A 25,670-nucleotide genomic window follows, 5' to 3' on the forward strand; every position below is an offset into this window, starting at 1 on the left:
TGTTAGCTTTATTATTGTTGGTAAAACTTGAATTTGTCTACTTTTATGAACATTTTTTATTGCTGGTCAAAATAACTTTAAATTATAACCATCTCTTACTGCAAGACATCTCTACTGAGTTTCAAGAGCAGCTTGGACATAATTTACAATGTTAAACCCTTGCTGAGTCAAAACACCTTTCGAAACCAGAATCCTATCAGATTTCTGCCAAAGACCTGGTGGGTAGAAGATACTGGGTGTTTTTGGCACTATGTACCCCAGCTTGGATGACTGATTACAGAATCCTAATGTTTTTCATCCATTTCTGGGAGGAGAAATCATTCCTGAAAGCATAATTTCAACCCGATCAGGTGGCAAGGGCCAAGAAAGAATTCTCCCCAGCCAGCTCTAAAAGCTCATATTTCATCTGGTGTGTCAGCATCGGACGTATGCACATTGTTCTGTAGCACATGTAGGGACATGCGCTGATGTTTTGTAGTGTACAACACTGTACGCTGCCAATCCATTTCTTCCCTCACTCCAAGTGGCTGTTACAGGAGCCAAGCAGATGTTCTTTTGCTTAGAAGGTGAAATTGCATCTGCAGATTTTACCTCTGTCACACAGCAAGTGGTTTTTACCCAGTTATCAATTTTTAATATCCTGCAGACAGGGTAGTAGAATGCTGCCACGTTCCAGGCAGCGCACTCCCTCTAGATTATTCATGCATTTTTGTTCATGCCTTCTGCCAAGGATGCTGAACAATTGGCCCACGACTGAGCAGGCAAAGCAAAACTCCTATAACAATCCGATAAGATCTTGCCCTAACTCCTACACCTAATACCAAATTTGCAGGCTTTGGTTGGGTTGTCTGCAGGTTATTGTTGGTTGGGGGGGGGGTTACTTCCTTAACTTTATTCCAGGATGTCAAGTTTATGACTATTCTGTTTGCCGTTACTAAAATAAATGGCAGTTTTCAGTGCCTGCACACCTATAGTCCCATCCACACACAACTTTCTCTCCTTTAATTTTGACCTGCTAAAACACAGAGGTCCTGGTTTTTCAGCTCACTAAAATGAACAGGATTATTTCACCAGTTTCAATAGGTTCTGGAGCTTCCAACCTCATATACTATATGAAATAAACATGCATTATCACATGAGACATATAAAAATGAGCTCTCCGTATGAACATAGTTATATATGCCTGAAAACAATAGTAGGATGGCACTACATGTGATGGAGGCAGACCTGTTTCTTCCAACGCAGGTTGCCACCAAAATTCATAAAGTGTGTGTGTACATATGGGGCATCTCACTAGAAAACCAGAGATGGGAAGAGGTACTGAACCCTGCTTTCCTCCCACAGCCCTGGTTATTTTCTGTTTTATTTATTTCCAGCGTCTCTCCTTAAAGCTAAGTTGACCTGGAGCCCAGTAACCCACTTGGATAGAAAATTCTCTAGGACTCATATATATGTTATCCTTTATTTATGATATCTCTGCCCACTCAGAGTTCAAAGCAGCACAAGCTCACAAATATATTATTCATATGTGATCTCTGCTTTGAACTCAAGTGGAGTAGAAATACCATAAATAAAGGATAATATTTTGTGTGCAGCAGTAACAACAGCAAGGATGAGTGGGTGGATTAAACTCACACATAAAAGTGAAATTGTATGAGCAGATGAAGAAGACTTATGGTACGCTGAAATGGAGAAACTGTTGTGGTGTAAATGGCAAAGTAATCTGTTGTTGTTTCTCTCTCTCTCTCTCTCTCTCTCTCGCCCAGGTTACAGTAGGTGGAGAAGAGTGGCACTACATTGCCACACAAGGACCTTTGCCACAGACTTGCCATGATTTCTGGCAGATGGTGTGGGAAGAAGGGGTGAATGTGATAGCCATGGTAACAGCAGAGGAGGTATGTTAAATTACGGAAAGCATCTGAGACTGAATGGAAGCAAGTCACCAGCTGCCATTTTGAGAAAGGAGTTCTTCTCACGCCAGGAGGAGGAGCTTTCCAGGCAGGCACAGATGGGTGCCAGGAGACACACAGGCTGCTTTTGGACATCACGCTAAACTAGGGTTTAGTGGGACGTGAATGGGCCTAGCTTTCTCCCAGGCTCATGTGTTCCTTCCCTCTCCACCTCCTATGGAGCTGGGAAGAGAAGTTTGGAAGCTTTTTCGGTTAACTACAGCTTGCTGTCTCCGCTGAACTTACTGTTTACCCTGGTTAGTTTAAACAAACCAATTTCAGAAACCATGGTTTGTTTTAAACCTGGGGAAACATGTTGCCCCACAGGCCGTCTCTGCCCCCCCTATGCTCACATCCCTGCTGTGCTCCGCTGTTGCCACTGCTGAATTGGCTGGCCATGGCGGTTGGAAAAACCGCAGGGGATTTTCCGGGGAAACAAGGTGTGCGGAGGGTTTGCTCCTTGTTTGCAAGCATCGCACGCCCAGAAGCACCATTTGGCCTGGAAACAAGGCACGTGCTCCCCACGCGCTTTGTTTCCCTGAAAAGTTGCCGCCATTTTTGCCGCCACTACAACAAATTCAGCAGGGCTGGGGTGTGGCCCCTGGTGGGTTCTGGGAGTTGGGGTGGGTAATGCAATTGTCCAAACATTGCCCATCCCTTTTTGGGATAGTTAACCACAGTTGGTCAGTCTGGATGACAACAACCCACAGTTAACCAAAAGTGAAAGTTTTCAAACTCCTCTCAGCCATGTAGGAGTAGGAGCGGGAGGGAGGGGAGAGAGTGAGACTGGGAGGAGGCTCGCCTTGTTCACAACTTGTTAAGCCATTGTTGAGCTGAATTCTGAACTCTCTGCCCCCGTCTCTGTATGTAGTTTGGGTTAAGCAAGGATGTAGGCTGCCATTCTGGCACGTTCCCCTCCTAGTCAGTTTGAGATAGGGGATGTGTCAGTTTGGTCGACTCCCAACCTGAGCATATATTAGGAATATTATTTTTAGTTACTGTTAGTAACTAAACTAAACTAAAACACATTTTTATCCTGCTCTTCCTCCAAGGAGCTCAGGACAGTGGACATAGGGGTGCCCCACCCCAGTTTTATCCCCCAAACAGGCCTGTGAGGAGGCTAAGCTGAGAGAGAATTATCCAGTGAGCTTCATGGCTAAGCAGGGATTTCAACTGAGGAGTACCCAGCCCCAGGTCAACATTAAGCACTCTACCACACTGGAACATAGGAAACTGTCCTAGACGGAGTCCATCTAGCCCAGTATTGTCAACACTGACTGGCAGCGGCTCTCCAGGATTTCAAGCAAGAGTTTCTCCCACCCTACCTGGAGATGCCAGGGATCAAACCTGGGACACTGTGCATGCAAAGCAGGGCCACTACCACTGTGCTCTTTCTTCACCCATTTCTTCAAACCAGCCTTCCCCAACCTGGTGCCCTCCAGCTGTGTTGGAACACAAATCCCATAATCCCCAGCCACAAGAGCAGTGGCCATGCTGTCTGAGACTGGTGGGAGTTGTAGTCCAGCACATCTAGAGATCGCCAGGTTGGGGAAGGCAGCTTCAAACCTTGAAGCGTGCATTCCTTGGGCCTCTGTGGATTTGATCAGCCTGTCCTCTACTAGAGGACACACTGAGAACAACTACGTGACAGGTCCTTGTTTTACTTCGGGCGCCATCCTATGCATGTTTAGAGAGAGAAAAGGCCTACAACTCCCAGCATTCCCCAGCCAGCAGTTGTAGGCCTTTTCTCTCTCTAAACATGCATAGGACTGCACCCTTAGTTATTTATTTTATTTTATGTATACTATTTTCATACCACTTAATGTCCTAAAATCTCTCAGCAGGTCGCTGTACATATATAATACAGTATAAAACCAATCTAAAACCATGTTAAAACAATCTGAAATTAATTAATAAGTTAAAAGAATTACAGCAGGGACGATGATAAAATGGAGCAGTGTCATAGTCCAGTACAAGTGAGGGAAAACAGTGTAAACAAATATGTCTTCAAGAGGCATTTAAAGCTCACCACAGTTTCTGCCTCTCACACAACATGCAGGAGGGTGTTCCAGATGGTGGGCACGACTACCGGGAAGACCTGCTTATGTGCTGTTACCTAGAAACACTGTGTTGCCCGCAGAACAACCAATAAGGTCTCCTCGGAAGATCTTGCATACACTTGGGGAGGCTTGAATAGGGGTGTGTGTGTTGTGAAGCAGGAGAGCCCCTCTTTAAAAAATCTGCTTGTTTTTGCTGCCCCTTTTATCTTTACATGTCTGTTTTGTTTTAGTTGTTTTAAATTAGTTTTTGGTTTTTAAAAATTCCTTTTAACTTCTGCCTGGGATGACTCAGTCATTACAACCTTGTTTGCAACATTCTAGCATTCAGCTGGCCGCAGAGTATAATAATGGAAGTTTAGCTCCATTAGAAGATTGGCGCATGCCAAAGAAAGCAAGTACAAACCTAGTGAATTCTGAGAACAAAAAGCTGCCCGTATTTGAAAAGAATGACATTCTTGACTCATCCAAGGCCACCTCTGCATACTAGCATCCTTATCAGCTGCAAAGAGACCAGAAGCTGTTGTTCCTGTGAAAGTGTCCAGTAAAAAAAGTCTGCCTCCCATGCCAAGCAAAACAGTTATTTCTGTTGTAATCCCAAAACTGTATGTTGTGTTGTAGAACTGGCACACACCAGCAACCAGCCCTGCATCCAGTTCAGAACTATGCTGCCTTTACAGACACAGAGGAACAGCCATTCTGTTTAAGGAATGTGGCCTGATCTTTCCCATTTTAAACATTTACCAGTATCAGCTGTTCAGAAGGGGGAGCGAGAGTCCATTAAATGCACACAGTTAACAGTATAATTTGACCATGGAGAATCTCTCTTTCTAAATAGCAGCAGACAACAGGCCTGTCTTAGGACCTGAACTGTCATTACATGCATGTATTCATATTAAGGCTTTTTGCAATGCTTATGAACAGCAGGGAATCGTCCCTGTCCCGAGCTGGCAGAATTTTTTACACAGGAATGGCAGTAGGAATGCCTATGCCATGATAAAAGGGCACCCCTGGAACAATTCTGCATCTCAGCATGCCTTGAGGCAAGGAAGATGTACTTTCTTCGAGGAGTATCGGTCCTTCCCCCCACCACCCCCCACTTAGCTGTTCTCTGGGAGGTGACAAAATGATGCCTGAGGTGATTGGCTGAATATTGTGGTTGCTGAGGAAACAGTTGTTTCTCCCCACTAAATGCATCTGTGATACATGCCGCACTGTGCCATATTACTGCAAACACTCAAAATACTTCTTTCTGATGCACACAATGTCATCCGTAGCATGTTGTATGTTGTGCAATAGTTCCATAATCTGAGCACACATGAGACTTATTTCAGGCTTATGAACAGCTCAGGAACATTTTGAGCCATTCTTTCAACTCCTTTACCCCAGTTTCTTAATTCTCATTAGCTCCGCCATGCACAAATCCCAAGACCTTTCGGCTGGGATCTTGAACAGGCCCCCTCATGAAGGTGCCCAGGGTTGAAATAAAAGGCTGACCTTTTGTAGCCTCATTTCTTGTTTCAAGTGATAGCAACAGCATGAAAATAGTAGCTGGGCAGCAGCTCAGTTTGTATTGCTGACATCCCAGTCTCTGTAAACTAGTCTGTATGTTATGCACTGTTATTTATAGTGGGCCTGGCCTGCTGACAGCTCAAAGGGTGGGTTTGGCCCCCAGAGCTATTTTATCTGGCCCCTGCTGGCCTTGCCAAATTTTGCTCTCAAAGAAAAATAAAAATGAAGATATTCCTCACTTCAGTGTAAACTCCCTTCTGTGTAATCTTCTCCATTGGTAATACAGACTTGTGAATAAGCCCACAACTGTTACTAGCCTGCAAACTTTTTTACTAGCCTGCATTTCCATGCCATCCACGGAGGCGGAGGGATTATTCTCCTCCACACACAGTGTGGAAATGCAGGCTACTAGTTTCTTAGTAGAGTAAGGGTGCAGTCCTATGCATGTTTACACCAAAAAAAAAGTTCTACAACTCCCGAGGGCACCCGAGGATACAGAGCTTATTATTATTACTTATGTTTTCATTCCCCTGTTCTTTCAAGGATCTAAGAGAAATATACATGATATATACTCCTCTTCACAAGGCTGAAAGAGAGTGATTGGTCCAAAGTCACCCAGTGAGCTTCATGGGTGAGCAGGGATTTTAACCAGGACCTCCCCAGTCAAAGTCCAACGCAGCGTCCTCTACACTAGCCTTCCCTAATCTGTTTCCCTCTAGATGTGTAGGGCTACAACTACCATCGTTCCCAGCCAGGCTAGAGAAAGCTTCTCCACACTATACTGGCTCTCCCTGATCCATCTCTGTCTATCACTCTCTCCTCATTAGTGATAACCCTATGACCCTTTTAAATTATCTAATGCACTGAATACTGTGAACATCTATGAATTCTATATTCATTGGGTCTGATTTCTTGGGCAATAGCCTTGTTTTTGCACTTGGGCAGATAACAAAATGGAATCATTTATTTATTGCATTTGTATTGTGTCCTTCTGTTAAGGAGCTCTGGACAGCAGATGGGGTTCTCCTGCTGCCTGTTTTATCCTCACAACAATTTTGTGAGGTGGGTTAGATTAAGAGAAAGTAATGGCCCAGAGTCATCCAGTGAGCTTCATGGGGAGTTGAACTGAGGTATCCCTGGTTGTATTTCAGCACTGTAACCACTGTGTCATAATGACTCCATACCTGATTCATAGGAATTTCTGGCTCTCTCTTCTCTGTGACTATTGCAACTGTGGCCATAAGAGCAGAGCTGTGCTAATTTTGCTTCTCCATCCGTTTGCTGTGGGACAGGAAAGAGGAAGGACCAAGAGCCATCGTTACTGGCCGAAACTCGGCTCCAAGCACAGCTCGGCCACCTATGGGAAGTTCAAGGTGACCACCAAATTCCGCACCGATTCTGGTTGTTATGCCACAACAGGTCTGAAGGTCAAGCACCTTTTGTTAGGACAGGAGAAGACGGTGTGGCATCTGCAATACACTGACTGGCCAGATCATGGTTGTCCAGAAGAACAAGGCTTTCTCTGTAAGGCTTCTTGCATATTCCAGTAAAGAAGGTGAAACGTGGGGGTGTTTGAGGGTGGTGGTGGAGGGGTTGGAATGAATATATAAATGAAGGTGAAGTAAGAGGTGGTCTCCAATGAGATAAATACACGACCTTTGTGTTTTCTTGAGATGGTAATCTCTTTATTATGCTCTCGCATGTGGACTTTGTGTAGTAGTTACCCTTTGCCAAGGTTTGCCCAGCCGCGGATACAGTAGGGATCAGCATCTGGACTCCTCAGAGTAAAATCTGGGGGGGTGCAGCATGGCCCCTCCTATGTTCTTAAGCAGGGTCGGGAATTCTCTCTCCAGAGAGCTGATGCCTATCATGGAAGACAGTAGTGAGCTAGATGAACCAGCCTAAGGCAGCTTCCTGTGTGTAAACCGATAAAATAAATGAGTGAATGTTCTACAGGTGCCTATTTTGATATCATTACAATTCGAACCCTATTCAGGCATTGTGCTTTAGGGCAGGGGTGCACAACCCTTTGGGTTCCGAGGCCACATTGGGTAGGGCAGGAGCAGGGGAGGTGCAGACACACATACATGCATACAAGTACGCACACATGCAAACACACAAACCTGAGGATTCTCTTGCCTCTTGCTAGTGCTTGTGCTAGAACTAGCAAGAAAATCGCTTCCCATATCTCCGATCTCTGACAAGAAATCAGAGATACAGGAAGGCATTCCCTTGTTAGCACCAGCAAGGGAATCCCTGAGATTTCTCTTGCTAGCAGTGCTGCCGTGGCAGCAGATGCAGAGGTTCTGGCGGGCCGCTGAAAACGGTTTGGCGGGCTGCATGCATGTGGTCCGCGGGTGGCACTTTTTGCACCCCTGCTTTAGGGATAAATGAGAGGGAGAGCAAGCAAACGCCCCCTCTAGCTCCACCCCCTCACCGTCCCTGTCGCCCTCTAGTGTTGAGAATGAATGTCTGCAGCAGGTAGCCTTTTGCATCCAGGTAAGATCCCCGTGCGATTTAGAACCTTGATGGTCCAGGGTTCTAAATCACACAGAGAACCTACATTGATGAACTTCAGCACTTGCAGAGTGATGGAGGGTGGCAGTGGGAGGGCTGGTGCTAGTGTGCATCCCTAGCATACTAGGGAATAATATTCCCTAAAGCAGAATGCCAGAACAAAGCTAAAGAGTCTGGTGGAACCTTAAAAATTACGTGGGTGTGAACTCCACAGAGTTGTTTGTTAAGGACTCTGTGGTCTCCAAAGACATGTAATCTGAGTAAAATAGGCTACCTGTGATGAGTGGATATGAGGGTTGGTTTGTTTTCCTACACTGAGCTTTCCCTGTGTAGGAAAATGGTGTTTGAAGCAGCCCTGGCTCCTTACTTGAGAAGCAGAGAGTGTGGACATGCTTGAAATTCCAACTCACTCTGCAAGGTATGGAAAGGACCAGATGGATGCGCCCTTCTCATTAGGTACTGGCTCTGACAGGCATTTGTTTCAAGGGGACTTTGCTACAGTTCTGATCTCAGCCTGTTAATAGCAGGAATTGCTGTAAGTAATGTCTACGCTCATCTGCTTAGGGGACTTGGGGATTTGCAGAGGGGGAAAGAATGTGTGTGTGTGTGTGTGTGTGTATTTTTTTAAAGAGCTATTTAATTTAAAGGACCAAAGTCCCAAGTAGTAATTGCCACCCTGCTGGTACTTGCTGGATCCAGTGCCGCTTGCTGTCCAGGGGCCAATTAATTAGTGTCTTCTACGAACTGTAAATTATCATAATTTAAAAAGGAAACTTGCTCTTCCATACATTTGTCATCGTTTATGTGAAGCTGCGTAGGATTTGGGGGATGTAATTTTTGTCTTCTTCCCACCCTCACAGCCTATTTGGAAGAGATCCAGTCTGTGCGCCGCCACACCAACAGTGTTCTGGACAGCAGCAACAACCGCAACCCGCCCATCGTGGTGCACTGCAGCGCCGGCGTGGGGAGGACAGGGGTGGTTATTTTGATGGAACTCATGATTGGCTGCTTGGAGCACAATGAGGTCAGTGTGTCTATCTACCTGAAGAAACGCTTTCCTTGCTTATAACCAGCATGATCCAGCAAGCACCGCTGCAAAGGTCCACTTGAAAGTATGCAAGCAGTGTTCCGCAAATTCCAGACTGTGTTAGCCTTTTGCAGCATAAACAAGAAAGGGTCTTGTGGCTCCTTAAAAGACTCAAAGAAAACACGGGGCCAAACAACAGTGGAATGCAAAGAGTAGTCTGGGGGGATTCTTTGCAAAGATAAGCACAGTGACTATTCACAACAGCTGTTACTGATGAAAACAACAGTCTCAGCTATGCTGTGCTAATGAGCATCTGTAATGGGACAGGAAGCTATTGTCTCCATTCAAGCCTAAGTAGATAGAATCAAACATCTTGATTATTTCTAATTCAGCGTATTCATGCTGGAGTCTCCTCTGAAATTCTGTGATTGGAGAACAGCAATGTTCAGATCAGCGGTAGAGTATCCTAGTCCATAGAGCTTCCTAGCCAACCTATAGTTTTGGTTGCCACAAACATCCCCCCACCCCCAATGCCCTCTGGCACGCACAGAAGTCTTGGGAGAGGAGAACGACAGGGATTTTTCTCATTGGCGTGGTCTAGAGGAGGTAAGAAAGGATGTGTGCATGAGAAAGAGAGAACACATCAGAGTAAGTGTGCATGGGAGACTTCTGTTTTTTCATACCGTACTCAAACAGAATGCACCATGGGTGAAAGAAGACTGCCTCTCTCCTGACCCCTTCTGCCATTCGCAGATGAGAGAGGCAAGGATTTCTCGCATTTGTTCTGCGTTTTGGCTAAGAAAAGAAACAGCAGGAGAAAAGTCCTGCTGTTTGTCCCCTTCCCAAACTGCAGCTCCAGCGAGAGCTTGGGAGGAAAGCAGAAGGAATGGGTACTGGTGGGTATCCTTCTCGCCCCGGCGAAAGGATTTGCGGGCAATGGCTGATGAAATTTCAGGAGTCAAATGTGGGCTTGTGCCAGATTTCCAGTCAAGGCTTTTTAGCCCTTTTCATGAGCAGTAGAAGCCAAAGAATTTACTTATTTATTTATTTCATTTCTATACTGCCCAATAGCTGAAGCTCTCTCACTGGAAAAAAGAAATTATCCAATGCTGCTGTAACGGGAAGGGTAAGGCAGCGGGCACTCTGGAGAGCCAGTGCCTCACTCTGAGGGGTTTTCAGACCAAAGCGTTGGCCTGCCAGAGTGCTCGGCACTACTCCTTGGACAGCCTGCCCAGCCCAAATGTATCACCCTGCGGGCTCCTTCGTCAGAGTGAGGCATTCTGGGAGAAGTGGACTTGGAGATTGCCTCTGCTGCTGCGGCACAAGTGGTCTCCATGGCAACCTCCCCACCAGTCCCTTGCTCTAAGGAAGGACCCCTCAGAGCGAGGCATTGAGAGGTAGGTAGGTGGCAGCAGCCGCCCAACAAGAAGGGGGAGAGAGGAGGAGGAGGTCGTGGAAGGTCTTGCGCCAGAGTTGGTTTCCCCTAGCGCAATGTCATTAGCACCAGCAGAATGCCAGAGATGGGTACTACGCAGTGCCTGAAAATATGTATAATTCTAATTTGTAGAAGTGATAGAATCCAGCATTTTTTAATTTCCTGTAAGAAAATGTGGGTTAGCAGAATGTTTATGTATTTACAGTACAGAACATACATCAGAGCACGCCCCTCTATATGTTCAGAAAAATCTTGTGCTACAGCTACCCAGAATGTGGGTGAGGGGAGTTGCATGTTTGAATGCAGTGGTGCAGTAAGGTCATTTTAGGCCCTGGACTTAATGGCAGTGGAGGCTGGTGCTTGGATAGCTCCTTTCGAGTTCTGACTGAAACCCGGAGTGGATTCACCACCCCGCTGACATCGGAGCCACCAGCCTCCACTGCTTAATGGTCTTACAGGGCAGGGGCGGGGGCTGGCTGTCTTTAGATGGAAAAGTGTATTATTTCACTCACTTTAAAAAGTAGTAAGCCGCCTCTGCTGTGTTTGGAGGTCCTTCTCATTCTGCTGAGCGGAGCATCTACATCAGAGTTCTGCCCTGAAAAGCACTGCTGAATACAAACCCGCTCCCTGTCCATACAAAGCAGCAGGAAGGGTATTTATTCTTATTTATGTATTCCATTTCTATACGGCCCGATAGCCAAAGCTCTCTGGGCAGCTCACAAAAATTACCCCTCAAATACTATAAATACTTAAAAAACAAATACCCTAACAAATTTAAAAATATTTAAAAATTAAAAAATAATTTAAAACAGCTAAAAGCTAGTTTCAGTAAGATACCAGGACCTGATAAAGCAACTGACGTTAAAACCCATCGTAAAAATCATATGCCGTCAAATGCCTGGGAATAGGTGACAGTCTTAACCTGGCGCCGAAAAGGTGGCAATGTTGACACCAGGCGGACCTCAGTGCGGAGAACGTTCCACAATTGGGGGGGGGGGGACAGCACATCTTGGGGTTTTCACGTTCAACGAGTTTTGGTTTGTTTATCTGGGGGGGGCATTAAAACATTGTAGCCTCCACCTGCTTTCTGAAGTGGACATGCCTTCTATGAATACTTCCATCAGTTCTGCCGAGAACATAAATGTTTGAGTCAATTTTTATAAACTTCAATAGTCCAGAGCCTAGCATATCAGGAACTGTTATTCCTGTGGGAACTGTATTCATGTTCCAAGGAAACCCACATTTTTTTCTCTATGTGAAATTAGCATAACTTATTCTGAGAGACAGGTTTTCAGTGGATTCTGGGTGGCAAGGAATCAAGGGAGAAGACCAGAGAGAGATCAGGGAACAGAAGGAAGAAGAGTGGAGGGTTGGAGTTAGGGCAAAGGGTCAGAGAAGAGTAGCCCCTGTTCAACACACTTCAAATAAGGCAGTTCTGGAAGTTCTTCCCAGCCCATCTGTATCTTTTGAGTCTTCATCAGACAGTTCATCACCCCTAGACAAGCATATTTTACTTTTACGTATGAAATGACTTACTTTTTGCATTATAATGTATAATATAATGTATTGCAGCCTCCCCCATCCTGGTGCCCTCTGTATGTTTGGACTACAACTCCCATCTTCCAGATGTTTGGACATACAACTCCCTGACCATTGACCATGCTGGCAGGGCCTGATGTGAATTCTAGTCTAAAACATCTGGAAGGGCACCAGATTTGGGAAGTCTGATGTATTGCATAGACACATAATCTCTACCAAAATATCACTAGAAAGGCCTATTCAAGATAAATACATTCCTGCATTACATTACTTCAGTAACAAACTTGCTATCTTTGTTGTACAGACACAATTACATAATATCGAATTTGTTCACAATGAGATCTAGCAGTTTATCGTTGCAAAACATTTAAGCTACTGTTTTGATTTTATTTAAGATTCCAAAATCTTGCAAATATTAGAATTCTAGAACAGTAGGGTTGGAAGGGGCCTATAAGACCATCGAGTCCAACCCCCTGCTCAATGCAGGAATCCAAGTCAAAGCATCCCTGACAAGTGGCTGTCCAGCTTCATCTTGAATGCCTCCAGTGTGAGAGAGCCCACCACCTCCCTTTCTGGAAAGGTTGGCCATATGCTGTGTCTGTTCAGCAATTTAATTTTATCATTCTTCAATTTTCCAAACATGTCTCAACCATTTATCAACCGACAGCTGATGAATTTTTTTTATATCCTAATTGTAAGTTTAAGATATTTTAAGTGGCCTAGAAAAATATTAAAGGATTTAGCGGAGCCAAATCTGAGGGTAATTCATAGTACATCCCTAACTGTGGGAATGTGATAGCATTTCCAAGCTTTTATTCCACATCCTTGAAGACTTGAAACTCCATTAAAAAAAAAAGAAAATTGAAATTCTTAGGCTGCAATCCTATACACACTTCCCTGCGAGTAAGTCTCACTGAGCTTAATAGGGCTTACTTCTGAATAGAGAAGCATAGTATTGCACTAAGAACTCAGGTTTTATGAAAGCTACTAGCTCCTGCGATTGTGCAATGAACCTTCAGACAAGCAGCGTAGATGTAATCCTGTGCCTCAGCATTCAAAACAATCGAGGAACGAGACATCCCCATTACAAATCACACTTTTTAATGCTGTTATGTGATTAGATAGCCTTTGGACAGCATTTACAACCTGATCCTAAGCAAGTCCCATTGTTGTGTTTTTAATTGTGTTTTAATTCATTAGCTTTATTATTGTTTTAATCAAGTTTTATTTATGATTGTAAGCTGCCTTGAGTGCCATTTTTCTTGGTAGAAAGGCGGGGTACAAATCAAATCAATAAATAAGAATCACAGTCCTGGCAGCGTTCCTGCCCCTCTGCCCAAACAGAACAGTACTTTTTTTCAGGTATGATCCACCAAAGGTTTAAAAGGTTTAAAAAAAAAGATTTTTAAAAGATGTGTATGAAAGATATGTGTATAAAATGTTATGCTAGGTGTATAAAAGATTTTTTAAAGATTTAAAAGGTTTTTTTCAGGCACGATCTACCAAAGATTTAAAACTGTTTTTTGCAGTGCTAAATGCAGACAAAAGTTTGCATTTAGGTGGTTGTGATAAGTGTACTGTCCCTGTATATCTGTCCAAGGCCTCTAAACTGTATAAAAGCTTGGAAAATGAAGATCTAGCAATGGATTGTTTTGCACCGGGTAGGAAAAAGAAAAAAGCATGTCAAATGCTCAGCTATTAAGAATTGGGTTGGATTGGGCTGGGCGAGTCCAAACTAGCATTTTTTTGTCTGCATTTTTTTTCTCCTGCTTAGACAAGACCATGTTCTAACGGGCTTCACAGCTCAATTAGGTCATGAGCTGATGATCAGATTCCATGCAGCAGCAGCATTCTTTGGGAGAATGTCAAAGTGTAGCAAAGTTGAGAAGAACCGCCCCACACACACACATTCTTATCTGCACAAAGGACAACTCAGTGCCTCAGATGGGTTGTTCCATCAGGGGACCTGGTAGAGAGAGCACACTGGGACCCTGTTCAGGTTTAGCATTTTGGGTAGAACTCACAATCCAACACTAGCCAGAGGTACAGGCATGCCACTCCTCCTCACTTCAGGGAGAAAGTAACAAATGGACCGTACTGCCGTTATGAATGTATTAGAGGGGCCATAGCTCAGTGCTAGTGCACATGCTTTGCATGTTCTAAGGTCCCAGGTGCTGTCCCTGAAATCTCCAGAGCACAGGGACAGTGCTGCTGAGAAAGACCTCTGAGGCCTTGGAAAGCCACTGTCTGGTTATGGGTTTTGCTCAAGGGGTGGTGATGGCTGCCAACTTGGACAGCTTTAAAAGGGGATTAGACCAATTCCTGGAGATAGACCAGTTCATCAATGGCTACTAGTCACGGTGGTTATATATGTCACCTCCAGTATCAGAGACAGTATGCCTTTGACTACCAATGGCTAAGGAACACAAGCGAGAGGGTGCTGTTGCACCATGTCCTGCTTGTGGGGTTCCCATAGGCACCTGGTTGGCCACCGTGGGAACAGGATGTTGGACTATTTATTTCAGTTATTTCTGTACCGGCTTTCTGAAACCCACCAAGTTGGTGAACAAAATAAATCAAAACATAAAACAGTAATCAGGTAAAACCATAATAAACCAGATAGATATGCCTTTGGTCTGATCCAGCAGGGCTCTTCTTGTGTGCATATGACTCCATATCATAGAAGCTTCTTAGGTTCTGGCCACGTAGTTCTTTCCTGAGACAGACTGGGTAGTTGGGGAAATACCACTCACAAGAACAGGCACTACGGCTCAGTGTATTAATCCCTTTATTAAGGGATTAATAAATCCCTTATTTATTTAGGGATAAATAAATCCCTATTAAATCTCCCCCCTCATAAATCTCCCCCCCCCCATCCCCCAGTGTGGGAGAAGGATGCACAAGAGGCTGAGTTGAATACCAGATTGGGAGCTATTGAAAGTAGCTACCCAACAAGCCATGTAATAATTAGTTATGAGACCGTCTGCCTGGCAGCCGCTCTGGGTTGGATCCAGATTTAAGCCGGATCAACTGTGCTGGTGGAAGTGAAATTTCCCATCCCGTCCTTGCCACAGCAACCCCTCTAGCCCCCTGGAAATGCTACACAGAGAGTCAGGAGACTCTGCTGAATGGCGTGAGGTGTTGTGTTGTGGGGAGAGGGAGATCCCCAACCGCGCGGAAGGGCCTTCCACAACTGTAGGAGGCAGATCCTGGATCCAACTGCTTATCTCCATTGCAAGAGAAACTGTGCTGTGATCTATGCAGAAAGAAAATTCCAGAAGTGGTGTCTGCACCAGAGATGGGTATGGTTTGGTGAAGGGAACAAATAGTGCCTATCATAGATGAAATTCTGAGGTAAATTTAGAGAGGAAGCACAACTTTCTCCTTTTAGAAGGTGGTCTAGGGAGTTGATTCTGAGAACCCTAAGCATGCGACTGTTCCAGGATGAGGGCTGTTTAGGAAGATGAGTGATACAGAGAGGAGCACACTAATGGTTTAAAGAGAGGCAAAGTGCATTGCACTAGAGCTACATCAAAGGCAGGAAAAGCTTGGCTAGTGGGTGCGTAGATTTACAAGTCCCCTAGCAACTTGGTGAGTGAGTAAAGACTGTAGAGCCATTGACACAGAGTGAGCGATTCTCCACACTGGCAGGTGACTGGACTGCAGCCTGGAAGAAGGAGCTGGCTGTTGCTCTGTGACAGATGTGCTTTGATTTCCCAGCCTCTTTTCTAGCGAGTCATTATACTATTACTGCTCTCCTTTTCTCACATAAAGACGATAATAACTGCTTTTAACGGCTACTACATTTGCGGTTTGCCCTAATTTTTCTTCATATTAAAAGCCTCTCTGTTTCATGTAACCTCATTCACATCCCGGTTTTGATAGCTACTGAGTAGTGACGGTCTCCAGTTTGGACAACTTCAAAAGGGGATTAAACAAATTTATGGAGGATAAGGCTATCAATGGCTACTAGTCATGACGGCTATATATTGCCTCCAGTATCAGAGGCAGTATTCCTCTCAATACCACTTGTTAGGGAACACGAGCAGGAGGGTGCTGTTGCATTCATGTCCTGCTTATGGACTTCCTGTGGGCATCTGGTTGGCCACTGTGGGAACGGAATGCTGAATTAGAGAGGCCTCTGTTCTGCTCCACCGTCGCTCTCCTTAAGTTCGTATGAGGGCCAAGGTACACAGTGAACTAATTCACATGCAGTGGTAATCCAAGCCAGCGTTCTAGTTCATGCAGGTCAGTCGCTATTGCTTGGCTCTTCCTGCAAGCAGAAGCAAGTAAACAACCCAGGGATACTCTGTCCTTGGGTTGTTTAATGTGATGTCCACACCTGGAACTCTGGCTTGTCTCACCCAACAAGCCAGAGCTGGAACCTGAGAATAAACCCTTGATTAGGAACACTGGAGGTGGGGGGAAGCGTTAAAGCCCCCCTACTGCCCTATGCTAGGGTCCTGATCCAGATTTACACTTGAGTAAAAAAAGAACAAAGTATAATGTTAGGGCCACAGCAGACATAACTTTGAATACGTAACAAGCAGCTATGTCTTTAATGTAACGTCTGCTTTGGCCCGGAGTCATACCAACACAGCTTAGGTAATTTCATTGCCTCAGTGGCATTGTTTACATGTGTTTAAAGCATTGTCTTTTGTTTACTCGTTTATTCGGGATATTTATATGGCACTGTTCAATGGAAGGTTCTCAAAATGGGTTACAAAGAAAAATAGGGTAATAATTAAAACTTTCGAAAGCTCTGAATTCTGAACTTTGGTCTGTGTTCTTCCTTGAGTCTTCCTAGGCCTCAGCAAGCAGATGTTATTGGCGGCTTCTGGCTTTCATAACTCTTGCTGGGGGTGGCTGTTGAAGGTGCTGGGGGAACTGTGATGTAAAAAGTCCTCTCCACCATCCTCTTCCAGCTGTTGTTGCCACACTCAAACCAGAGTGGTCCCAGGAGAACAGGGCTCCTGTCCCGGATGCAGGTTACTAAGCACCAGCCCTAGAGTTGGATGCAGACTTACTTAAACTTAGAGTGGACCCATTAAAATCAATGGGACTTAAGACAGTCATGACTAACTTAGGTCCCACTGATTTCAACGGGTCTATTCTATGAGTCTGGACCCCACCCACCCACCACCCACCCCCGATAACACAAATTGTTATGGCTAAAGTAGGTGTGATGTGAAAGGTTTCTTCAGACTTAACTTGCAGTTTTTAAAATGCAAATACCCATAGTAGTGGGGGGTGATGGGGTGACAATTATTGGGATTGCAGTGGGCACCAAGGAGGGATTTAACCCTTTCCCCACTTGTTGTGGTCATGAAGAAAACCCCTCCTCTAGAGCTAGTATTTTTCTTGGGAGGTCATTCCCCTTTGGCAGCACTGATTCAGCATTCTGTCAGATTCTTCCACCTGGAAGCTCCCATAAAAAAGAAGAAAAAGAACAACACATATGACCTGATGTGATCTAGACAGCAATACTGGGCGAAGCCCTGATCCGTAATGTAAAGTGTTGTTGATTCTTCCCTAGGTTGAACTTACTTTATCCTGATGCCACTCACAAAGCATTTAATTTGTTTCCCCTTCAATTTTACAGAAAGTGGAGGTTCCAGTGATGTTGCAACATCTGAGGGAGCAGAGAATGTTCATGGTCCAAACCATCGCTCAGTACAAGTTTGTCTATCAAGTGCTCATCTTGTTCCTACAAAACTCCAGACTAATTTAACATTCTCTGAAGAGACCTGTTGCTTTCTCCCACCTTCACTCACACACATACACAGCCTTCTGCATCTGGCTGAGAATCACTCCCTCAACAATACCTTGTTTTGCAGTATTGTTCAAAATTGCCTCAACAGTAAGGAGACTTTGTTCTTCGTACAGATTATTTTATACGAGATAATTTATTATTATTATTATTATTATTATTTTCCTTGAAATGATGTGTGAATTTTCTTAATTTGTGAAACATGTGACGACTTTGTAATAATTGAACCACGTTTAACACGACTGATCTTCATTACAACCTGTCTTTAGAGAGGGAGATGTTCCTATCTGACGACGTTCTCTTGACCTTTGCATGTGAGACAGTTTGGCTATTTTTATTTGTGGTAAGGATATTTTGCAATCTGTTTTTCAGGGCTGCGCACAGAGAAGAGTCAACCCTACGGGGGGGGGGGGGGGAGACATGGCTTTTGTCCAAATTGGAAAGCCAATGTATTTCCATAATATTACTGAGAGGAAACAAACTGTTGCCCTATGTGTGCATGCATTTCAGAGAAGCAGCAGACTTCCAGCATACTCTTATGTCCAGGTGTTCAGCATTGGGCAAGAATGATTGTAACACACTGGTGATAGCTAGAAGCAACGCTTCTACATGTGCAGGTAGAAAACAGCTTAGATGCTGTCATAAGATCTGTCCTAGAAGTTCTCCTGTAGGGTCCCAGAAAGATCTCATCAACCTTTTGTCCTGTAAGTGATGTTGAATCTTGACTTGAGAAAGAGATGTCACTTGACTTGAGAAAGAGATGTCACTTGACTTAGAAAAGGGATCTCAGTAGAGGAGAAATTCTTCCTTGAGTCTTCCTAGGCCTCAGCAAGCAGATGTTATTGGCGGCTTCTGGCTTTCATAACTCTTGCTGGGGGTGGCTGTTGAAGGTGCTGGGGGAACTGTGATGTAAAAAGTCCTCTCCACCATCCTCTTCCAGCTGTTGTTGCCACACTCAAACCAGAGTGGTCCCAGGAGAACAGGGCTCCTGTCCCGGATGCAGGTTACTAAGCACCAGCCCTAGAGTTGGATGCAGACTTACTTAAACTTAGAGTGGACCCATTAAAATCAATGGGACTTTGCTAAGAAAACAGCTTAGATGCTGTCATAAGATCTGTCCTAGAAGTTCTCCTGTAGGGTCCCAGAAAGATCTCATCAACCTTTTGTCCTGTAAGTGATGTTGAATCTTGACTCGAGAAAGAGATGTCACTTGACTTGAGAAAGAGATGTCACTTGACTTAGAAAAGGGATCTCAGTAGAGGAGAAATTCTAGGGTGTCTAGTGTGAAATAGCTGAACTGGGGGGAGTCTTTCAGGACAAGCCATTCTTTGGACTAGGTATTCTGTAGAGGACAAGCCACTGCCAAGTTCTTCTGTGCAAGCCCATTAAAAAGAGTGGGACTGGCAGATCCCACCCAGGGGAACTTGCACAGGAGAACTTGGTAGGGGATTGTGCCCTAACTATTTACAGGCTGTGCTCTGTTCTTATGGTTAACAAATAGTTTTTTTGGATACAGATGAGTTGTCTTATATTGTGTCAGACCATTGGTCCATTCACTCCAATACTATCTCCTTGAACTGGCAGCAGTGGTCCAAGGCCCTGCTGGATATGAGATCATTTTAACTGGAAAACCTGATGATTGTTCATGGCAAGGATGTGCTCTGTCATAGAGTTATGTATGACCCCTCCTTACCTAATGCTGCTCTGTTGATCTGAGGGCACCGTTTGACTCCACCACCACCACACTACCCCCACCAGATACAGCTGGGGTGGAGCTGGGTTGCTTTCAAGATAACCAAGGTTATAATAAAATGCAGGGATGAATCCCAGTTTTTAAAAATATTAGCTGATTCACTGTTTAATCTGATGCCTGGGGTCCCAGTCCAGCCTACTTGGGGTCCCAATCCAGTCCTCCGAGGTTCCCCAGACGGCCACGCCCCCATCTCCTGGGCCTACCCCCTTTCCCTTTCCCACTAATTGTTTGGTGGTTTCCTGGCTTTTGTGCAGGGTTTTCCCCATTCTAAAAGGTTGAAATGCCTCTCCAAAGGCTGAGTGACTGGCAGGAACAGCTTTAGACTAAAATATGCTGAAATTTTTGGTCCTGCCCCTTTTGCCTTCAGCCTTGCCCACCACTGGAATGTGGCCCCCGAGAGCTTCTCTGAAATGGAATTTGGCCCTCGTGGTTCAACACCCCTGATCTATGGATTAAATTTGCACATGGGTAAACACTATTTCTGAAGCCACAAGCACACTTTCTATACTTCTAGATAATCTACACATGTGTACAGTACTTAGAAGTAGAAGAGGCATTCCCTCCTGTGTGATAGAGAAAAGGGGGAATGCCTCTTGAGATGGTGCTTGCCATCTGCAGCATTTAGAAGTACTTGTATTTTTTAAAATTAACAAGAATTATGCTGCCAGTTTAATCAGGTGGCATGTTTTTAGTCAGTTATGATGGCAGAGCTATGTACCATTAGCTGGGAGTACCTTCCATTGAACACGGTAAGACTTACTTCTGAGTCAACATGAATAGGATTGCACTGCAAAAGTGTTTTTCATACACTACTCTAGCCCACAAGTCAATTAAAATGTGTACCTCTAATAAAAAGTAACCAACCTTGCTAAAGAGGGAATTCAAGCCACCCCAGATGATTAGAGGAAGAAAGCATAGGGAAAATCTCTTGCTGATGCTCCTTTAGAAATGCTGCAGCTTCTTTAGTTAACTCCAATTTTCAGTCCAGCGTCTCCTTGTCGATGCCAACATATCTCTTGTTAAATTAGCTGCAACCATTTAAAGTCTTTTAGTGGCATCTGCGTGATAATTGCACAGAGACGCTTTGTATCTGGGAAGCCGGCCAAGGAATAAACCTTGAAGCAAAGTGTATTAAATTAGTTATCTCATTATAGCATTTTGAATAATTTCCTAATGATGAATTAAGTTTGAACCCAGAGCTGTCAAATCCCATTGCTCCATTTGGCCTGACAGGTAGGGAGTAAGATAGGGGGAAATAATCTGCTCCAAGGTCTGATTGCTGTGAGATCTGGGATGTAATGGTATATTCTTGGCTTTTCTGAAAGTGCGCAAACAAAAAGAACTTATTTAATAATGGATGCTAAAAGGGAGAAAGTCGATGAGATGCCGCCAAGGCTTTTTGTCACAGTGCACATATCTTGAGCACCAAATTGCAAGGGAGAGCCTTCTGCAACGAAAGAACAATGCTCATGAGTGAGCCAAATAGTTACTAATGTAATAAGCAACCATTTTCACACCATTCCTAAAATGGGTGATGGTGTTCAAAGTAGGAGTGCACGAAAGCCACTTACCTGGTCTCGCAGCTTGCTTCGCGGTGGGGGGGAGGCGCTTCGCTGCTCCCCCCAAAGTTCAGGCCGGGGGGGAGGCTTCCCGCCTCGCCCGGCCGAAATTCAGGCCGGGGAGGAGGCGCCTCGCCTCGCCCGGCCGTGAAATAAAAAGTTAAAAAAAAAAAAACAAACGCCCCCGTGATAGGCTACGTGACGATTAATGTAGCCTATCACGGGGGCGTTTTTGTTTTGTTTTTTACTTTTATTGGAAAGGCGGCGGCGGCAGCCGGTCGAAAGACCGGCTGCCGCCTCTGCCCCTGTCGAAGACCTGACGAACCGCCGCCGGGACCCGCTGCCGGGAGGGACATTCGGGAAAGGTAAGTCCCATCCCGGGGGGGTTGCAGAGAATTTCTCCCCGAAACTACTTCGGGGGGCCGAACACGTTGGCACTCGGCCCCCCAAAGTTTCGGGGAGAAATTCTCCCCCATCCCTAGTTCAAAGTGACTTTCTTTTTAAAAATTATCGTTAAAATGCATGTTAAATTTGGTGTGATTTTCACATTAGATTTGACCTTGATAAGCTTGGTTAACATCTTACTCAAAATGAGAGATCCTTGCATATCATCAAGAATGCCTCTCTGCCCTTCTTTGTAATGGTGACTTCAGCACCACAACGTCGACGTGTATTTCTTTTAGTATTTGTGGAGTAGGGTATTAATTTACAGTGATTTGGTAAAGGCAACACTTCAAGATGGCAATTTTAATATGGTACTCTGCCAAGCCAGAATTCCTTTTAAGCTCCTGTTCAAGCACGGGAAAGTACGTTTCTGATCACATTTCATTCATCCCAAAGTGAAAAGTTTTTGTTAACCCCAGTTCTCCAAACAAAGTAATGTTTTAGAAAATGACACTGTCTGACAGTTGACCTTGTTAATTGTGCAACCAAACCCCATGACTGTCCTCAGTGCCTCTGTCGCGTGACCAGATCTTCATTGTGGATGGGTTGTATTAATTGTTAGAAGCACCATGTGACAGTTTAAGCATGTATAAGATGGGGGTAGGTGGTTCTTGCCTTTTCTGATAGGTTCCATCTAACCATAGTGCAGGGCCACAGACTGGTGCCCTCCAGACCAGCATGGTCAATGGTCAGGGGTTCTGGGAGCTGTAGTCCAAAACATCTAGAGGACACCAGGTTGCCTGGTTCTACCTTAGTGACATCCAGATTGGATTACTGCACCATACTCAATGTGAGGCTGCCTTTTTAGAGTTCTCAGGACCTGCAGCTGGTCCAGATGACAGAGTGATGACTGGGGCAGGCCACGCAAAGCATACGAGGCTGATTTTGAAACAGTGGCATTGGCTCCCACTTGGGTTCCAGCCCAATTTGAAGTTCTGGCTTAAACCCATAAATGGTTGGGGCCCAGGATCTCCAGACCACCTTCTCTTATATGAGCCGCCCTATACTTTAAAACAGGTGGGCAACTTGTGGCCCTCCAGATGTTTTTCCCTACAACTCTCATCAACCCTAGCCAGCAGTACCAATGGTGACAGATGATGGGAGTTGTAGTCCAAAAGATCTGGCATTGTTGCCCACCCCTGCATTAAAGTCTTCCTGAAAAGCCCTGCTCTGACTTCCTCCAAGAGGTGTAATCCCGTGGAGAACCAACTGGGATTGGCATTTTCTGTGAAGCTGCCAAAACTCTGGAGTTCTGTCCTGGCTGAATGTTTCCTCTACCCCTTTTCAGTTGATACTTAGGTGGCTCTTTTTAAAAGAGCCTTCAAATCCATCTGATCCCTGCTATGGTTCTATATGCTTGCTCTTGGCCTTCTGAGATACGTATGGATTGTGAGTTTCAGCTCTGTTGTGTTCTTACGATGCTAATCCCCCCGCTTTCTTATGTCACATACGTCTAGATGATTTTAGCATGCGAGCCGCCTTGTAGGCCTTTTCACCATGGGTTTCAAATGTTTTAAATAAATGGCAACCTGATTGTTTTACCGGGACTCGCTATAATGACCATATTTCACCTATACTTAGAAATCTTCTGTGGCTCCCAATTTGTTTACAGACACAATTCAAAGTGCTGGTTTTTAAGGCCTGGAATGGCCTGGGACTAGGGTACCTTACCTCCTCCCATAAGAACCTGCTTAGAACCTGCATCGGAGTCTCTTTTCTGGGTGCCTCTGCCTTCTCAGGTAAGGTAAGTGTCTAAGGGAGATTTTATATGGTTGTACCACCTGATTATGACATCGCTCCTCAGGGATATACACCTGCCACCATATTTGCTTCCTTTAAGGTACCCAGTGAAATCTCCCTGATTCATCCTCACTTTTGGAAGCTAATGATCATTGGCTGTTGATGCTAGTTGCTTCATGATGTCAGCCCTTACTGAGCTTTAATATTTTAACAGACATTTGTCTGTTCAGACATTATTATTATTTTATTGGAAAGTGTAAGTCTGCTCTCACCTGCTGAGGTCTTTTCTTTCAAGCAGCTTTGTAGCACTGTTGTTACAACAGGTTTCTTACACTTTAAGCATCGTAAGGAAGTTGTTTCATTCCGATCGTTCTCAACTAAATACTTTTTGAAGTGACATTGTATTGGTTTTCTCTGCGCTCGTCATTGCATAATGACAGTCAATTTCCCTACTAAAATATCAAAACTAGAAACACACGTGGATTACATGGACACCCAATACTTGCACAGTGACAAGCACAACAGACTAATTCAGTACTTAAAATAATGCCAGAAATCAATACTAATACTTACAATCCACTTACATCTCCCCACTACCTCTCACCCAATACACAACTTAAGATATCTCTACAGAAACACAACTCTGTTGGTCGGGTAGTTTGAAATTCTCTTTCTTTCTCTCTGAATTTGTATTGGCACTGCTCTGATAGTTAAACCAGTGTGACACCAATACAATATTTATGTAGCACAGCACATTTCAAACATGGGGCAACCCAGCACAGTTGTCCTCAAACGTGGGGCAACCCAGCACAGTTGTCCTCAAACGTGGGGCAACCCAGCACAGTTGTCCTCAAACGTGGGGCAACCCAGCACAGTTGTCCTCAAACGTGGGGCAACCCAGCACAGTTGTCCTCAAACGTGAGCTCCATTGAGTTCAGTGGGGCTTAAGGCAAAGACCACCATGATGGCATCTTTGGAAGTTATTTACGGGTCCCTAAAATAACAACCTGTGTCTGTGCAGTGATCCAACAGGCATTCCAGAAGTTACTTTGTGAGGGATTTAAAACATGATTTAGAAGCACATTAGTAATACTAACTTGAGTGACATGTTCTACCCCAAGCTTCTCAAAGAATGGCAGGTCCTGCCACTATAGCAAAAGAATACCAGGTTTACTTCGTAAAGACACTGACGACTTCCATTCAGATAGATGAAATCTGAAGGAATCACATCCCAGAGACTTATAATGATCATCTTCATTTGTAAACTCGTTGATCCCATGATCTGTCATTCATCAACTCTTATATCTTCTTTGGTACCGGTTGTGTTTAAATACTCGTTGAACAGCCATTAGTGATCATAAGTAGTCTGCATGTAGGCAAATATGATTTTCCATCATATTTGGGAAATACATTAAATCAGTTGCTCCTCCAGAAGGAAAATCTGTTATCAGATCCTTGTCGTATTCTTTAGGATTGTGGGCTATATATGGATTTGTGTCAGACAAAAAGTTTTACCCTGTAGTCCGGCGCATAGTCGCAGCATGTGATTAAATTGGCATGTTGAGTTAATATTAGAATTTTGGTCAAGGAGCTTTCCAAGAGTACATGGAATGTTCTGGATTGCTTTGATGCATCCTATGCTCCTAGAAATTAATCAAGGGAAGCCACATGGCCATGATGACTTCCTGAGTCATTTTTGCTTAGTGAAAAAATCCAGTGCAATTTGTGATTTTGGTGAAATTATAAGCCCTGGACTAGCAATCTGGTCACAATACTTGGGTATGTCATTACTCAATTTCTAAAGCATAACCCACTTTGTGGATGTAAAGGGTACAGCTAAGAAGTCATAGAATATGAGATAAAACAGCAAAAATAAGCCCCGGCTCTAGGCTGTATGCCCCAGAAACTCACTGCTGTTAGGATTGTAGATGGTTTGCTGCTACTCAGTCATAGAATGGCAGAAGGGTTTCGCCTTCTCCTTAGCCATATCCATCGGAGCAAGAGAGAAAGAGCTGCTGATTCCCGGACAACAGAGTAACAATGGCAAAGGCTCCCTGCTGAAACAGTGCTGGCTCCTCAGAACCGCTACATAACTGTGTTGGTTGATTTTTGTTTTATCTATTTGCTGGCCAGGCTTATCTAGCTGTTTTAAACTGCTTTTACTTGTCATCTGATTTTCACAATTGTTTTTATAATAAGCATGTGACACATTTTTTGCAAACTGGCTTGAATGCCATGAATGGGGTTTAATTTTTAAAAATACATACATACATACATACAAAACTAGATATGGGCCCAGATTCCCATAGCAGACTCTGAATCTAATTTTGGTCAGAAGTGTCCCCGGAAATAAATTTATCACTGCCAT

The 25,670-nt window shown here is 44.4% G+C and overlaps 1 protein-coding gene and 1 pseudogene across 2 annotated transcripts in view; one reads left to right on the top strand and one right to left on the bottom strand.

The window, feature by feature from the left end:
* Positions 1 to 18,199, top strand: part of PTPN14 (protein tyrosine phosphatase non-receptor type 14) — a 111,803-nt gene extending 93,604 nt beyond the window's left edge. The window contains exons 15-18 of the mRNA XM_084828803.1: positions 1,767 to 1,895; positions 6,811 to 7,042; positions 8,896 to 9,059; positions 17,639 to 18,199. Of these exons, the coding sequence (XP_084684929.1) occupies positions 1,767 to 1,895; positions 6,811 to 7,042; positions 8,896 to 9,059; positions 17,639 to 17,767 (654 nt within the window). The 3' untranslated portion in view covers positions 17,768 to 18,199. The remainder of the gene's footprint in view (positions 1 to 1,766; positions 1,896 to 6,810; positions 7,043 to 8,895; positions 9,060 to 17,638) is intronic.
* A 6,514-nt stretch (positions 18,200 to 24,713) lies between these two features.
* On the bottom strand, positions 24,714 to 25,670 carry LOC146360083 (sodium/potassium-transporting ATPase subunit beta-3-like; annotated as a pseudogene). The gene has a single exon (XR_014786930.1). The product of XR_014786930.1 is annotated as a sodium/potassium-transporting ATPase subunit beta-3-like (transcript).

The sequence above is a fragment of the Heloderma suspectum genome, chromosome 1 (assembly GCF_057233095.1).
Source record: "Heloderma suspectum isolate Gila_16-S chromosome 1, 16-S_ref, whole genome shotgun sequence".
Taxonomy (NCBI): Eukaryota; Metazoa; Chordata; class Lepidosauria; order Squamata; family Helodermatidae; genus Heloderma; species Heloderma suspectum.